Here is a 15,909-nt window from a genome sequence, read left to right as displayed (position 1 = left end):
TTGGATTGTTTGTCTTTTTGTTATTGAGGTGTTGGAGTGTTCTATAAATTCTAGAGATAAGTCCCTTGTCAGATATGTTATTACCAAATATTTTAAAGGACATTTTTAAGTATTAGATGTTCCTTGGAATTTTAGAAACTATTTAATTCTGGATCTTCCGAAGAAAAGTTAAATGTCCTGTACTCCTCATGAACATGTCATAACGTAGACAATAACAACATTATAAGAAGATTTGACAGAGCCCATAATTGTTTTATGTTCATTTATTCAACACTAATTTTATTAACTGACCATATGTTCACCATGGTATTGGGCACCATAATATTTTTTAAAAAAGAATCCTATCATCATCCTGCTTACCATATACAATGAAAGATGGAAAACTTATAAAGCTATGTAGGAGCTATGAGTATTAGTTAGAGGAAGTAATAAAGAACTAGCACACAGCAGGGACACCAAAACCTGTAAAGAAGATCAGGGAAGCTTGACAGAGAAAATAACCTCTGTGCAAAGTTCATGGAAGTTGAACCTTATGAACTGAAAAGCATGAAGTTATTGAGTGCGTCTGAGACACACAGTCCAGGCAGGGAAGTGACAGGCAGAGTGCTAAGAGATGATACTGGAACTATAAGCAGAGACCAGGTCAAGAAGGGCCTATGAGATATTAAGGATGTCGACTTTCTTCCAGGAGGCACTGGTGAGCATTTCGAGCCAGGGAATGAATGGCTGGCATGACCACATCCTACATTTATAAAGTTCTAATTGCTAGGGGGCAAACTAGCAGCTGTGGTGGTCATCCAGGTGAGAGGTAATGGCAACCTAAACTAGATAGGGGGCAGTTGAGATGAAAAGACATAGACTCAAGAGGGAATTGTTTTTAGAAGACTTAGTAGATGATTTACATAGGAAATAAGGTAAGGAGATGAATCAAGAATAACCGCATAATGCTGGTTTGGAAAACTGGCAGATGTGCCTCAGTGAAATTCTGAACACCCAGAGAGAAACATGTTTGTGAAGAGAGACCAGAAATTCCATTTTGATAAGTTGAGTTTCAGATTCCTGTTAAACACACTAGAGGAAATATTGAGAGCATTGCTATTCAACAGAAATACAATACAGGCACAAATGTAAGCCACATACCTAATTTTAAATTTTATAGTATCCACATTAAAATAATAAAAACAAACAGGTAAAATTAAACCTAGTATATCTAAAATGTCACTATCTCAGTGTAGTCAATATACAAAAATTGAGTTATTTTTACGTTCTTTTCTTTATAGTAAGTCTTGAAATACATGCATAATTTATACTTAGAGTACTTTGCAGTTTGGACTAGATATAGTTCAAGTGCTCAGTGGTCATATGTGGGTAGTAGCAACTGCACTGTACAGTGTCAATCCTAAGGATAATTGGATATATGGCTCTGTATTCTAGACTGGAAGAGAAAGGCCTGGAATCATCTGTGAATTTTAAGTGAGGTTGTGGGAAAATGAATAAATAAAACTGTCACCCAGGAAAGGAGCTCTGGTGGTGTAGTGCCTAAGGCATTTGACTGCTAATCAGAAGGTTGGTGGTTCAAATATACAGCCACCCCTTGGAAGGAAGACTGGCAATCTACTTCTGTAAAGATTTACTGCTTCAGAAACCCAGAGGTGGTCACTATGAGTCAGAATCAACTCTATGACGGTAAATTATTTATTTATTTATTTATATTTATTTATTTGTAAATTACCCAGGAAGAGTATGTGGCTTGAGAAGAAAGGAAAGCTCCCTGTGGAACCTTAAGGAACACCAGCATTTAATTAACAGGAGAAGAACTTACAAAGGAGACTTAGAAGAAATCCATAAAAATCTCATGGTAATATGATTCTTGTTTCATGTGATCATCTCTATACGAAAAAAAGCATTTACTTAAATGTTGGGATTGATAAAACAAAGAGCCATGCAAGACAACAAAGAATCATCACTATAGGAGCCTTGAAGAAAAATGGTAGCTGAGCTGAGGTCTTGACTTACATTGGTAGGGCTACCATCACTCCTGCCTTATCAGAAAGGAAGAAGTTGGCAGGAAAAAAAGTGGGAGTAGGAACACAATCCAGAATACTTCCAGCACATTTTTAACACTGATGTGAGAGGGAACAACATAAACAGTACTCATACAGATCAAGCGTGTTGTCATTTTAATAAAAAATAGACTCTGCCTTTTAGAAGGCAGCATTTTTTTCTTCACCCAGTATTAAATGTCATGACCAACTTCAAATGTGTATGTGCTTCTGTCAACTGTTCCAGTTGCTAGGACTGAGTCATCATTGTTGTTAGCTGCCATTGAGTTGCCTCCTGATTCATGGCAACCAGGTACAATGGGATGAGACCATTGTCATCCCTATGGTTTTCATTGGCTAAGTTTCAGAAGTAGATCACCAAGCTTTCCTCACTAGTCCATCTCAGTCTAGAAGCTCCTCCAAAATCTGTTAAGCACAAGAGCAACAGGAGGTGCAGTGGTCAGGAATAGAACCTGAAGGGTCCCCACATGGAAGGCAAGAATTCTACCATGGAACCACCAAAGGCCTCACAGAAACCCATAAAATGGGAAGTGCCACAAATGTAGGTGTCTGTCATGCTTAAATAAGATAGTGAGGGACAATAACAGAAAGTTGCCAATGTCAAACACAGAACTTACAGTAAAAGGACCAGAGAGGAGCTTACCAAGGGAGAAGACCTCACTCTCCTGCCCCCTTTGGGACCTCTGGTTGAAGGAGGGGGTAATCTTTAACAGTGAAGACAGTAGGGTGCTTGTGCCATATCAGATCTCCATTAACATGTAAGCCCAAAAGATCACTGACTGTGAGAGCTTTGTAAACCAATTCTTAGGGTGCTTGCCCAAGGGCAAATAGCACAACAAATGAATCCTTTTTCCATGAAATGCAGCAAAGTTTGTATCTACACTGAATTCAAATTGCTCATTAGCTCTGACATGTTCCTAATGAGGTTATAATGCTTTAGGACAAAGATCAAGTCACTGAGCACAAATAGCTAGAGATAGAACCTAGAAAGATAGTTAGAAGAAACTTAGAGCAGTGTATCTCAAACTTTAACATCAATCACCTGGGCATTCTGATTCAGTAGGTCTGGGGTGGAGCCTGAGATTCTGCATTTTTAACAAGCCCCAAGATGTTGCTGCTGATCCATGGACCAAACTTTGAACAACAAGGTCTTTGGGATCACTAATCCAATTGCCTTCTCCTAGAAGTGACAACACTAAAGTCAAGAGACTTACCATTGGAAGCATGCTAAGGACTCATGTGGGCACTTGGACACTGGTCCACAGACCTGTAGGTTGACCTGAAGATTTTAAAGAGAATCCTAGGGAGAAGGGTGACCAATTGTCCTGGATTTCCTGAGGGGGGCATTTCCAGGAAATGAGATTTTAATTTTAAAACTGGGAAGTTGGTCATTCTATTAAAACCAGAAGCCAAGCCAGCTGCTATCAAGTTGATTCTGACTCATGGTGATCCCATGACTCCATAGGGTTTTCATGGCGGTGACCTTTCAGGCCCTTCTTCCAAGGCACCTCTGGGTAGGTTCAAACCAACAACTTTTGGTCACTCTACTAGGGCATCTTTTAAATCTACTTAGAATATGCATCAGGATTATTGTCTCATTGAAGTTGTCAGTCTCTGAGTGCTGGGATCACTCAGCAGCTGCCAAGGTATCCTGTTCTGAAGGTCTCCAAGAACAGATATTCAGACAGGCTTGCCTCTGCAGAACCTTTCAACATTACATCATCAAGTACCTCCCAAGAGACAGCCTAGTAGTAGATCACAAAGTAATGAATAAAAAAGGAGTATTAAGAAGAACACATAGAAATAAATATCATACAAACCTATTATGTGCCTTTGAACTACATGAGTCTATTTTATTATGCTCATTTGTAAGAAGTATATAAGACATAAATCACAAACTTTTATAAATCTCAAAACACTCATAGAAAACATTATTGGTAAAAATTACTAGAATACCAATAAAAATCAGGCTGCAACCCTGAGAATAAAGAAAAAGTCATGTTCTCCACAATTAAAATTACTAGAAATAAAAACATATCCCTGCACATTGTTATTCTACTCACTAGAATTGGGCCCATTAATATTAGATAGAATAATAAACAGTCTGGAAAGCAAAAATGGAAAATTTTCAGACTCTTCAAAGCTAGCAGCATAATGCGAAGGCTTCCAACTCAAAATGTCAAGATTCTGATTCCGTATGCATTCAAGGTTGCAGTTAGTTCAAGCTAAGCCACATCAACTCTCACTCTCAGGAGTTCACCTGTTCAAATTAGATGCCAATGTGGCCTGGTGGAATTACTTGACTTAATATTCATGAAGTCAGTATACTTAAAACAAAAGAGAAAATAAGGGTGGCTAAATATACACAATGAATTTGAAATAGGTAAAAGACAGAACCCTAGACACTCAGCAATCATTACCTGGAAATTAAAGAGGGCAGAAGCAATCCTATTATGCATTATAAACAGCCCAACTGCTGACTTAATGGTAGTATAACCAAGGACTCCTTGCTCAATATTAACAGGAAACGTATTGCAGGAGTCCAATAGTTCATGAAATTAACAAGGAAAGTGAACTTGAGTGAAGCACCTTTGCTGGTAATAGGAGGCATCAGCAATTGCTTTGTTCAAAATTGCATGTTGAATACTTACAAAGAGCTTCGGAAGCCTACATGTATATATATACATGAGAATGGACATTATAGGAAGTTTTTAGTAATACTTTTAATTTAAATATATTTCAAATTCTCTGTTGGCTGCAAGTCTTCTGAAGAGGAAAATTGGTTCAAAATGTCAATGAGAGGTCATGGCTCTGAGACTGGACCAATGATATGAAAGTTAGCTACTATTTGACTCAGCCTAAAACTACCATAAATTCATGATTTGACAGTTGTCAAATTATTTCCTTATCACTTTTGTGCAACTAAACAGTTCAAATATAGAATTGAAAAAATAATTTCCCTTCTACAAACGTCAACAGACAGAACAATATGTGCATGCTTAATGACGAGTTAAAAATTATAGTTAATCTGACTTACAAGCCAATAGACATACGATGAAAGAGCACATCTTCCCTGCAGACACTGCCTTGGACCATCTGACTAAAGCTTGTATTGACCAAACAAGAAGCTGGGAGAGTTTCCATAGCAGCAAGAACATGACTTCTATTTTTCCCAGACAGAGACCCATCCAAGTCTTCCAAAATTGCTGCATGAGGAAATGGAAATGCTACCAAGTTTGGAGAATTTTCAAATTTTAACTGTTTGGTCTTCACAGAAAATCCACCTATAAATTGGAAGACAGAAAGACTATTCAGTCACAAATGGCAACCACGTCCACTGGAGTGCTCTCAACACTTGAAATTGCATATTTATATAGAAGTAAAGAAATGTACTTATTTATTCAAGAAAAAAATCTTGTGAGTGTTTACTATATGCATGGTCTGTGGTAGGTGCTAGAGATACACAGGTATACAAGACCAGCATTGTACCTGCTTTATGCTGTCTGTAGCCTGGGGCAGTGATCCTCAAATGGGGAGTGGGAGGGGGCTTGCCCCCCAGGAAACAGTTGAAACTATTTAGAAACAAATACGGCCTCACAACTGGAAGTGGAGGGAGAGGGGCATGCTATGGGCATTTAGTGAGTAGAGGCCAGGAATGTTGCTAAACATTCTATAATGTACAAGACAGCCCTACAACAACAACAACAAATGATCTGGACCTAAATATCAAAAGTAGTGAGGGTGAGAAACTCTGAGCTAATGGGAAATAGAGACCAGAACAGTAATTTACCAATTACTAAACACTAAGGTCAGCAGTTCAAACCCACCTGCTCCATGGTAGGAAGATGAGGCAATCTACTTCCCTAAGGATTCACAGCCTTGGAAACATAACAGGGGTCGCTATAAGTCACAATCAACTCAATGGCAGTGGGTTTAGTTTTTGGTTAAAGGTGCTATAAAGAGCCCTGGTGGCACAACAGTTAAGTACTCCCATTCAAAACCACTTAGTGGCTCTTCAGGAAAAAGACCTTGTAATCTGTTTCTGTAAAGATTATACCAAAAAAAAAAAAAAAAAAATGTGGAGCAGTTCTACTCCATCACATAGGGTGGCAATGAGTAAGAACAGACTCAATACACTCAGCAACCACAAAGGTGCTGATATGTCTAGGGTATGTCTTAATTCCACCAACAAACCTCTTATCATGAGGTTTATTCTTTATACATATACCCTCAAAAATGACAATCAATCATATGGACAACTAACAATGGTAATGTTCTTTTTAGGTGTTAGTGCTAGGGCTATATTTCTTGGCAGTCTTTCCCTCATACTACCACCAAGTGATTCATGGAGACTACTAGTTCATTTGCCTAGGAAGAACTACAGCAGAGATCTTATGATTCATACACCCCTATTATTAAAAGAAAAATAACAGTACACATCTCCTAGGACATACATAGGAGCTCTGGTAGCATAGTGCCTAAGGCACTTGACTGCTAACCAGAAGGCTGGCGGTTCAAACCCACCAGCCACTCCTCAGAAGGAAGGTTGGGCATTGCTACTTCCGTAGTGATACTGCCTCGGAAACCAAAGGAGGGGTCACTATGAGTCGGGGCCGACTCGATGGCAAATAACAACAACAACAACAGGACATACATATAGTAGCAAAGTGCTATATTAAATATATTACAAAGTATTTTTTAATGAAAATAAAAAAAGAATAAAGGCATACATATTACATAATTTCAAATATATGACATTCTAGAAAAGGCAAAACTATACAGGCAATAGACAGAAATCTACTGTGGTTTCCATGGGCAGAAGAGGGGCAGGGAGAAATGAATAGAAATCAACACAGGATATTTTTTAGGTAAGTTAAACTATTCTGTATGATACTATAATAGTGGATATATGACACTGTACATGTGTCAACACCCAAAGAACTGTGCAACTCAGAGTGAACCCTAATGTAAACTGTGGACTTAAAAAAAAGGAAGAAAAGAAATCTACTGCCATTAAGTTGATCCCAGCATGTAGAGATCCTATAGGACAGGGCAGAACTGCTGTATAGGGTTTCCAAGACTGTCAATCTTCATGGCGGCTCACTGCCACATCTTTCTCCTGCAGATTAGCTGATGGCTTCACACTGTCAACCTTTTGGTTAGCAGCTTATTGTTTTAATCACTACACCACCAGGGCTTCTAAGGACTGGAGTTAATAATAATGTATAAATACTGGTTCATAAATTGTAACAAATGTACCACACCAAAACAAGATGTTAATAATAAAGGAGACTGTGGGCAGAGGGAGAGGCAGTATTTGGGATTTCTCTGTATTTTCTGCTCAGTTTTTCAGTAAATCTAAAATTACTGTAAAAATAAAGTCTATTAATTTAAAAGCAAAAGATGCAAATAAATTGAGGCTCTAATGTCTTTGTTCTATAACCCAACAGAATTCATGCAATCAATTAAGCCAGCATCCAAAATTCCATGATTCTTCTTCTTGCAACTTCTGTATGTCACCTAATACCACAGTCACTCACAGTTCTACACTTCTGTCATATTGGACTTCTCTGCAACTCCCCAAGAACAATTTGAAGTTCTCTCTATATATTTGTGTGTGTGTGTGTGTGTGCATATTCTCTTACTAATACCTAGAAATATTTCCCTGCTTCCTCCTCCTGGCAAACTTCTATTCACTTTTCAAAATTCTGATGGAGGGTCACCTCTATAAAATCTTACCTGACCCACTTCCCCAGTCCTTTCACCAACCTTGTTTTGTCAACTAATCCTGTACTCATTACACTGTATTACAATGACAAGTTTAGACATTTCTTTTTGTACCTGGATTAAGAGCTGCCAGATAACACAAACTATGTGTTTTTTGCAGCACTTCAAATCAGCTTGAACCAGTTCAGTCATGACTGATGAAGCGAAGTGAAAACAGACTTGAACTTCTAAAATGTGGATGATCTGAATTGCTAACCAGAATGGGAAAAATTACAGGTGGAAGCTCTAGAATAGGGGACTTGGCAGAGGCATAATGAGGCTTCCAGGAGCCTGATGCATGACACTGGATTATTGCCAGGACTATGGAGAATGAAACACATTCAAAGCAGTGTAGTTGGCCAACTTCTCTGAGCCAGCCACTGTTGTTTTCAACTCAGCTGGTCAAGAAATTTGGTTTCTATGCAACATGCAAGCTGACCTTGTTTGCTAAGAGGGACATTAAGTTTCTAGCAAGATTTCAACCAGCAATTTTTCCTGTTTCATTCAGTATTCTGGTTCACCAACATGTTAAAAATTTGGGTCTATTCTCTTGTTACTTCATCAGGCATCACTGAACCAGGCTGAATCAGTCTGAAGCCTTGTTTTTTGTTTGTTTGTTTGTTTGTTTCCCATCTCTCTATCCACAGTTCCTTAAACAGAGCCTGGGATAGACAACTTTTAAACTTATGAAAGAGATGGTTTAACCAAGGCTATCCAGTAAGAAGGGATTAGTGTTTATAAGTAGTGTGATCTTTTTCAGTCTCTTAATAATGACATAATACAGGGAGACTATTAAAGAACTAAGGAATTGTGGTCTGAAATACTTGCCATAAGGCATTTTTTATTCCTATTTTTATGTCCACAATCTTAAACCCAGATACCACTCAAATAAAAACAATATTTGGCTCTGCCTACATAACAACAACAACAACAACAACACAAAAGTAGAGACTTGCTCATTAATCATTTAATTAAAAAAAAATTATCTAAATTGGTGATTCAAACCACAAGAGCATATTTACTTGAATTACTTGGTTTGGCTGTTTACAATGATCGAATCAACTAGATTGCTCTTTACATCCTTTCACCTTGCACCATGAGTCCTCTAAGGTATTTCTCACCTCCTCTGAGATGCAGCTAACAAGTGAGCAGGAATCCAGAGAGTTAGTTCTCTTTGTGCATATCCTTGGGCTGTTGAAACTTTAAGTACCTGAACTCTGGGTTTTTCAGGAAAGGTTGCATGTGTGTTAGGTTATATTCATGTGTCCATCTATCCAATTCTATTCATTTCTTTAATCAACTACCTTCTGACTACACTCAGGCTTTCTGCTAGGTACTAATGATGTGACCTTGAGCTAAAGAGACATGATTTCTGCCTTCCTGAAGCTTGGAGTCCAGCAGAAATACAGCACCACAATGACAAAGTGTGGCAGGTGCCAAAGTAGGAAGAGGATGAGGAGCTGCAGGAACCACAAAGGAGTACCTGGCTACCTCTAAAACTCTTTTTGGAAATTTAAGTAATAGCTTCTACTAACACAAAATCTTGTAACTCAAAGAAATCATGGATCACAAAGGCTTTGTCATTATTTATCATATTCACTCAAGTATTGGCCTTATTTAGAGTCTGTTCTGTCTATTTAAACAACTTACCTTGTCCTCGGCAACAGCCTGAACAGGTCCTGAAGGCCACACAGTTGGTGAGATCAAAATTAATGAAGGTTGTGTTTGATACCATCAGCTCGTATCTTTTGGGAGTTTTTATCCCCGCTGACATACACAGGCTTCTCTGTGAATTATAGAGAAGGGGAGAGGGAGTGAAGGAAGGAGAAAGAAAAGCAAAATAAGAGAAATGGCACATGAAATACAATGTATAATAATGAATGAATAGAAACAATTAAAGGAACAAAAAGGCAAGGCAAAGACTGGAGAAAATATTTGCAAATCACATATGACAAAGGGCTTATATCCATAATATAAAAATAGCACTTAAAACTCAACAGAAACAGTTAACTCAATTTAAACATCAGAAAAAGAACATGAAAAGACACTTCATCAAAGAGAACATAGAGATGGCAAATAAGCACATGGAGAAAAAAAAACAAGGTTTAACATCACTAACCATTAAGGAAATGCAAATTAAGACCACTATGGGATATAGTACACATCTATTAATGCAACGACAAAACTTGTTGCACGCATCCCATAGATTCCAAATCATAGTGACCCTATAGGGCAGAATATAACTTCCCTACAGGGTTTCAAAGGCTATAAATCTTTAAGGAAGCAGACTACCACATCTTTCTCCCACAGAACAACTGGTGAGTTCTCACTACTGACCTTTCTATTAGCTGCTGAGTGCTTAGCCACTGCACCACCAGGGTTCCTTATACACTTATTAGAATGGTTAAAATTAAAAACTGACAATAGCAAGTGCTGATGAGGATGAGAAGCAACTGAAACTTCCATACATTATTGGTGAGAATCCAAAATGGTACAACCACTCTAGAAAACTGTTTGGTAGTTTCTTATGAAAGTAAATATACTCCTACCATAAAAAAAACCCACTACTGTCAAGTTGGATCTGACTCATAGTAACCCCTCCCTGGGTTTCTGAGGCAGTATCACTATGGAAGTAGATTGCCCAATCTTCCTTCTCAGGAGAAGCTGGTGGGTTTGAACCGCCAGCCTGCTGGTTAGCAGTCAAATGCTTTAGACACTACATCACATTCAACTCCCAGATATTCAACTCCTAGATATTTATCCTAGAGAAATGAAAACTTACATTCATGCAAAAACCTGTTCTAAATGTTGATAACAGGTCTATTCATAATCACTCAATCTGGATATAACCCAAATGTGCTTCAATGGATGAATGGATAAACAACCTGTTTGTACAACCACATAGCAGGATACTACTCAGTAATAAAAAGGAATAAACTGCTGATACAACTTGGATGAATCCCAAAGTCATTTGGGAGTGAAAGAAGCCAGTATCAAAAGTTTATATACAATATGGTTCCATTTATGTAACTATTAAAAAGATAAAACAATAGCAACAGAGAATAGATTAGTGATTGCCAGGGGTTACAGGTGAGAAAAGAATGTAACTAGAAAGGTGTAGCACAAGGGAGTTTTTTGAGGTGATGGGAATGCTCTGTATTGATTGTGGTGGTAGTTAAAATTGACAGAACCATGTATCAAATTGTCAGTTTTACTTTATGTTAAAAATTAAATTAAAAAAAAATTAACAAAAAGTCTAAAAAGAAAGAAACAAAAACTGATTCCAGAATTTTCTACAAAAACTCTTTAATAAGCACTGTCTAATCAGATCATTAACACCCTACTATTCTACTCTTAAAAATAATTGCACATCGAGGACCACCAGAAATTTGACAAAAAACCTCTAATATTAAAGACAGCCACACACATGAGAAAAAAAGAAACCTAAGGAGATAAGGTCGGTAAAGAAATGAAAAGAAAACATAAATACTATCATTAATAATCTCAAAGAAATAAGTAAGTATATCTTATCTATGAAATAGAAAGATAATTGCCTAAAACATAATTTTCAAAAAAGAAGATAGCATGTGTAGGACTCAAAAATAGAGAGCAGAACTAAGAAATGCAATATAAAAATTGAGGAAATAACTTAGAAAGTAGAACAAAAATAAAAATAAATGGATAATTAGAGAAAATTTTAGATTAGAAAAGCAATCTATGCCAAAAACAAAACAAACAACAACAAAAAAAAACACCTCACTTCCATCAAGTCAATTCTGACTCACAGCGACTCATTGGGTTTCCAAGGCTATAAATCTTTATGGAAGTAGATTGCCCCATCTTCCTTCCATATAGCAGCAGGTGGGTTTGAACCACTGATCTTCCTGTTAGCAACCAAGTATTTTATCCACCACACCACCAGAGCTCCTTGGAAAGTAATCCAAGAGGTCCAAAATTCAAATAACAATAGTTTCAGAAAAAGAAAAATATAAAGGAGGAAATTATCAAAGAAATAATTGAAGAAAACATCCCAGAAGAGAAAGACATGATTTTCTATTCTGAAAAGGACTGTCCAATGCCTAACAGTTGTTAGAATGAAAAGCCACACCAAGCTATATCATATGGAAACACCGGGGACAAAGACAAGATTTTAAAATCTTCCAAAGAAGAAAAATAAAAGGTTACATATATAAGACTAGGAATTAAAACATTATAAAACTATTCAGCCACAAAATTAGAAACTAGAAAAGAGAGAATTGCCTTCAAAATGTCAAGGAAAAATGAATTAGAAACTAGAATTCTATATCCATCAACCTATCAACAAAGTGGTCTCTATACATTGCTCAAAACTTTTACCTTGCATGGACCCTTCTTTTTTCAGAAAGTTACTAAAGGCTAGTTCTAACAAAAGGAAAAATTAAACCATGAAGGATGATGATGTGGGATTCAGGAAAAGAGTCCAACAGCAGATAGAGGTGAAGGAAATCTACAAGATGATAGTTAAGAGAGATTCCAGGATATGGCTGTGTAACACTTCTCATACACTGCTGGTACAAGTGTAATCACTTCAATTATTTGGCATTATCCACTAAAGCTGAAGAGATACCTTGTGACCCATCAATTTAGCATATACTCAACAGAAGTACGTGAACACCAAGAATGTTCATTCCATCATTATTTCTCATAGCCAAAACTGGAAGCAATCAAATGTCATTAACAGCACTATTAGTTAAAAGCAAAACAAAACAAAGTAATGCAATCATAAAATGTTGTTGTTTGTTTGTTTGTTGTTGCTGTTGTTTGCCATGAGGTCAATGCCTACTCATAGTGACCCTATAGGGCAGAGTATAACTGTCTCAAAGGGTTTCCTGGGCTTTAACCTTTACAGGTTCACCAAGGAGGATATTCAGGTGACCAGCAAATACATGAAGAAATGCTCACAATCATTAGCCATCAGAGAGATGCAAATCAAAACAACAATAAGATACTATCTCACCCCAGCACTAATGGCAAAATTCAACAAGACAGAAAATAACGAATGCTGGCAAGGATGTGGTGGGACTGTCAAATGATACAACCACTATGGAAAACAGTATGGTGAATCCTTAAAAAGTTGGAATTAGAAACAACATTTGATCCAGCAATTGCATTACTGGGTATATATCCTAAAGAATTGAGAGCCAGGACAAGAACAGATATATGCACACCCATGTTCATCACAGCACTATTTACAACAGCAAAAAGATGGTGCAGTGTAGTAAATTACTTAGTGTGGCTTTTCTACCCATAAGTCTTTGTAAACTCCAAGGTGGGATTTTTTATGAGCAACTGAGGAGCTCCTGATTGCTGAAGTTGTCCACCTGGAGTATTTCTGTTGGGCGTGGCACAAAACAATGTTCTGGGAGGTGCCCACTCTCTCTCACGTGTTTAGAGTTCTGATGCTATGACTGGCTAGTTTGACCACCCTGCCAGGCTCAAAAGGAGCCTCCTAGAGGCAGAACGCTCTCTCTGACTGCTGGTTGAGGAAAACGTGATGCTGAAAGAGACACGTGCCCCTGAAAGAGACATGCACCCCTGAAAGAGACACGTGCTACTGGGAAAGAGACACAAGAGACACACATTGCTGAGTGAGACACCAAGGGACCAGCACTGCTGGGAAAGAGACTGTGAGAGACTATTGGCTGAGGGACGGTGGGCTGGCAGAGAGACTGAGCATTTTCCCTGAACTTGAATTGTAGCCTGTGGTGCTTCCCTAATAAACCCCATCATCTGTGAGCTCTGTGTGGCCACTGCAGCGAATTATCGAACCCAGGAGAGAGGTGGTGGGTGCTTTGGGAGGAATGGTTGGTGAAAGTGCTGGAGGGAGGCAGCATGTCTGGCCTTGCAGTGATAGGCCTTGGGTTACTGCTGGTAATCCTGTCTTCCTCTCATGGGGTTAGAGGAGGTCGGAAGATGTGGTCTCCTTGCCGTTTTTTGCAGATGGAAACAACCTAGGTGCCCATCAACAGAAGAATGGATAATCAAATTTACATACACACAATGGAATACTCTGCAACACTAAAGAGTAATGTAGAATCTGCAAAACACCGCATAACAAGGATGAACTTGGAGGATATTATGCTGAGTGAAATAAGTCAATCACAGAAGGACAAATAAAGTATTAATTCATTATTGTAAAAAGTCAAGGAAAGGTTTCTTTGTTGGTTACCGGGGTGGGAAGGGAGGGGAGGGAACCCTGCAAAAAAAAAAAAAAAAAAAAAATGCATTGACCCATGTCACTTTAGTTTTGTGTATTTCACATACGTAAATTATATTTCAATAAAATATATTTTTTAAAAAAGAAAGAAAGTAGTCTTTAAGATATGACTCACTGACAATTGTGGGCCACCAATTATATGTCAGCAGATGGTTTAAGTACGGATTGCCAAATTCTCTAAAAATCTGAATTCCTAAAGAAATACCAGGCATGCAAAAGACAGCAGGTAAAACCAGAGTTTCTAAATCACAGAATTCAAATGGTTATATCTACAAATCAGATGTTTTTTTCTTTCTTTTTTCTTTTGTACAGCTGACATAAATACATAATATATATGTGTTTAAATATATATTTTGTTTGTTTGAACTCCAGGATTGATCAGAGCCTTTAAGGTATTAATATGTAATGTGAATTTCAAATGGTGGGAAAGATATGATAAATAGCATATCTTAAATTTAATTAACCCAAGAATCTTCCTTTCCCTAAATGCTCATGGCCAAAGCCATTTTCTATGCATAATGGAAAGAGTATCAGATCAAGAGCAGGAGAATATCAAGATAGTCCTAACTTCAAAATAATAGGCATGAACCTTAAACTAGTCATTTGACTTCCCAAAGCCTTCATTTCTTTACCTGTAAATTCAAGTTAGGTGTCCCTGGGTGAAACAAATTCTTACACCCTTGGCTACTCATCAAAAGGCTAGCTGTTCAAATCCCCCAGAAGCACCTTGGAAGACAGGCCTGGTGATCTGGTTCCAAAAAGTCACAACCTTGAAAATTCCAGGAAGCAGTTCTACTCTGCACATATGGGGTGTCCATAAGTCTGAATCTAATCAATGCCAACTGGATAAATGCTGAAGTTAGAATTAGATCATCTCTTAAATAACATTTAGCTCTAAAATTGGATGGTTTTGAGATAATGTATGAGTAAGCAGCATCCATATTTCTCCTAGAACAAAATTCAGAAGATTGCTTAATGTTTTCCATCAAGACCCCTCATCCTGTACTTACTGTTAAGAGATTGACAGACCCTTAGCTGCACTGCATTCCTGCTGAGTCACACCCTACGGGTGTGATTATTTTTGATTATCTCGTACTAAGCACTCTTTGGTCATAATTTATATCTTAATTTATGTCACTCTCTTATTAATTATGATGTCTACTTAATAGCAATTAAGATGTTGTGGGATTAATTTAACGAGACACTTTAGGTACTCAGCTTAATAGGATTTTGTTTTTAGCATCTACTGGAGCTCTGGTGGCATAGTGCCTAAGACATTTGACTGCTAACCAGAAGGCTCGTGGTTCAAAACCCACGAGCTGCTCCTCGGAAGGAAGATTGGGCAATCTACTTCCATAAAGACACTGCCTCAGAAACCCAAGGAAGGGGTCGCTATGAGTCGGATCTGACCCAATGGCAGTGAGTTTGGGCTTTTTTTTTGGTACTGTAAGGTTGTTTTTAGGGCCTTTGATCTACCAGCGACACAGATTCAAAATCTGGGTCTCCTCCTCTCTTAAAAACTATGCAGTCTAAATAGAAGAAACATCTCTCTCAAGGAAGTAATCCTTTTAGAGAAAATGGAAAATTGGCAAGTATTTCCCTCCTGGAAAGGATGGTTCAAAAGACATTTCAAAAAGACAGGTTTGGAATTAAGCACAGGCAAATGTGGACTTAATAAGAAAATGATTTTACTACTCTTAATATGTATGTTGTTGTTGTTGTTATATGCCGTCGAGTCGGCCCCGACTCATAGCGACCCCTCCTTGGGTTTCCGAGGCAGTATCACTACGGAAGTAGGATTGCGCAACCTTCCTTCCGAGGAGT

The 15,909-nt window shown here is 37.9% G+C and overlaps 1 protein-coding gene across 1 annotated transcript in view; it reads right to left on the bottom strand.

Annotated features, from left to right (window-relative positions):
• PKHD1 (PKHD1 ciliary IPT domain containing fibrocystin/polyductin) overlaps positions 1-15,909 on the bottom strand; it is a 774,619-nt gene that overhangs the window by 408,415 nt on the left and 350,295 nt on the right. Inside the window, exons 46-47 of the mRNA XM_007936280.1 lie at positions 9,480-9,615; positions 5,101-5,347 (exon numbers count right to left, since the gene is read on the bottom strand). Coding sequence (XP_007934471.1) covers positions 5,101-5,347; positions 9,480-9,615 — 383 coding nt within the window. The remainder of the gene's footprint in view (positions 1-5,100; positions 5,348-9,479; positions 9,616-15,909) is intronic.

This window comes from Orycteropus afer, unplaced genomic scaffold (assembly GCF_000298275.1).
Source record: "Orycteropus afer afer isolate SDZICR_OR568_19922 unplaced genomic scaffold, OryAfe1.0 scaffold00034, whole genome shotgun sequence".
Classification (NCBI taxonomy): domain Eukaryota; kingdom Metazoa; phylum Chordata; class Mammalia; order Tubulidentata; family Orycteropodidae; genus Orycteropus; species Orycteropus afer.
The sequence above is the reverse complement of the archived record's forward strand: the minus strand, read 5'-3'. Positions and strand labels throughout refer to the sequence as shown.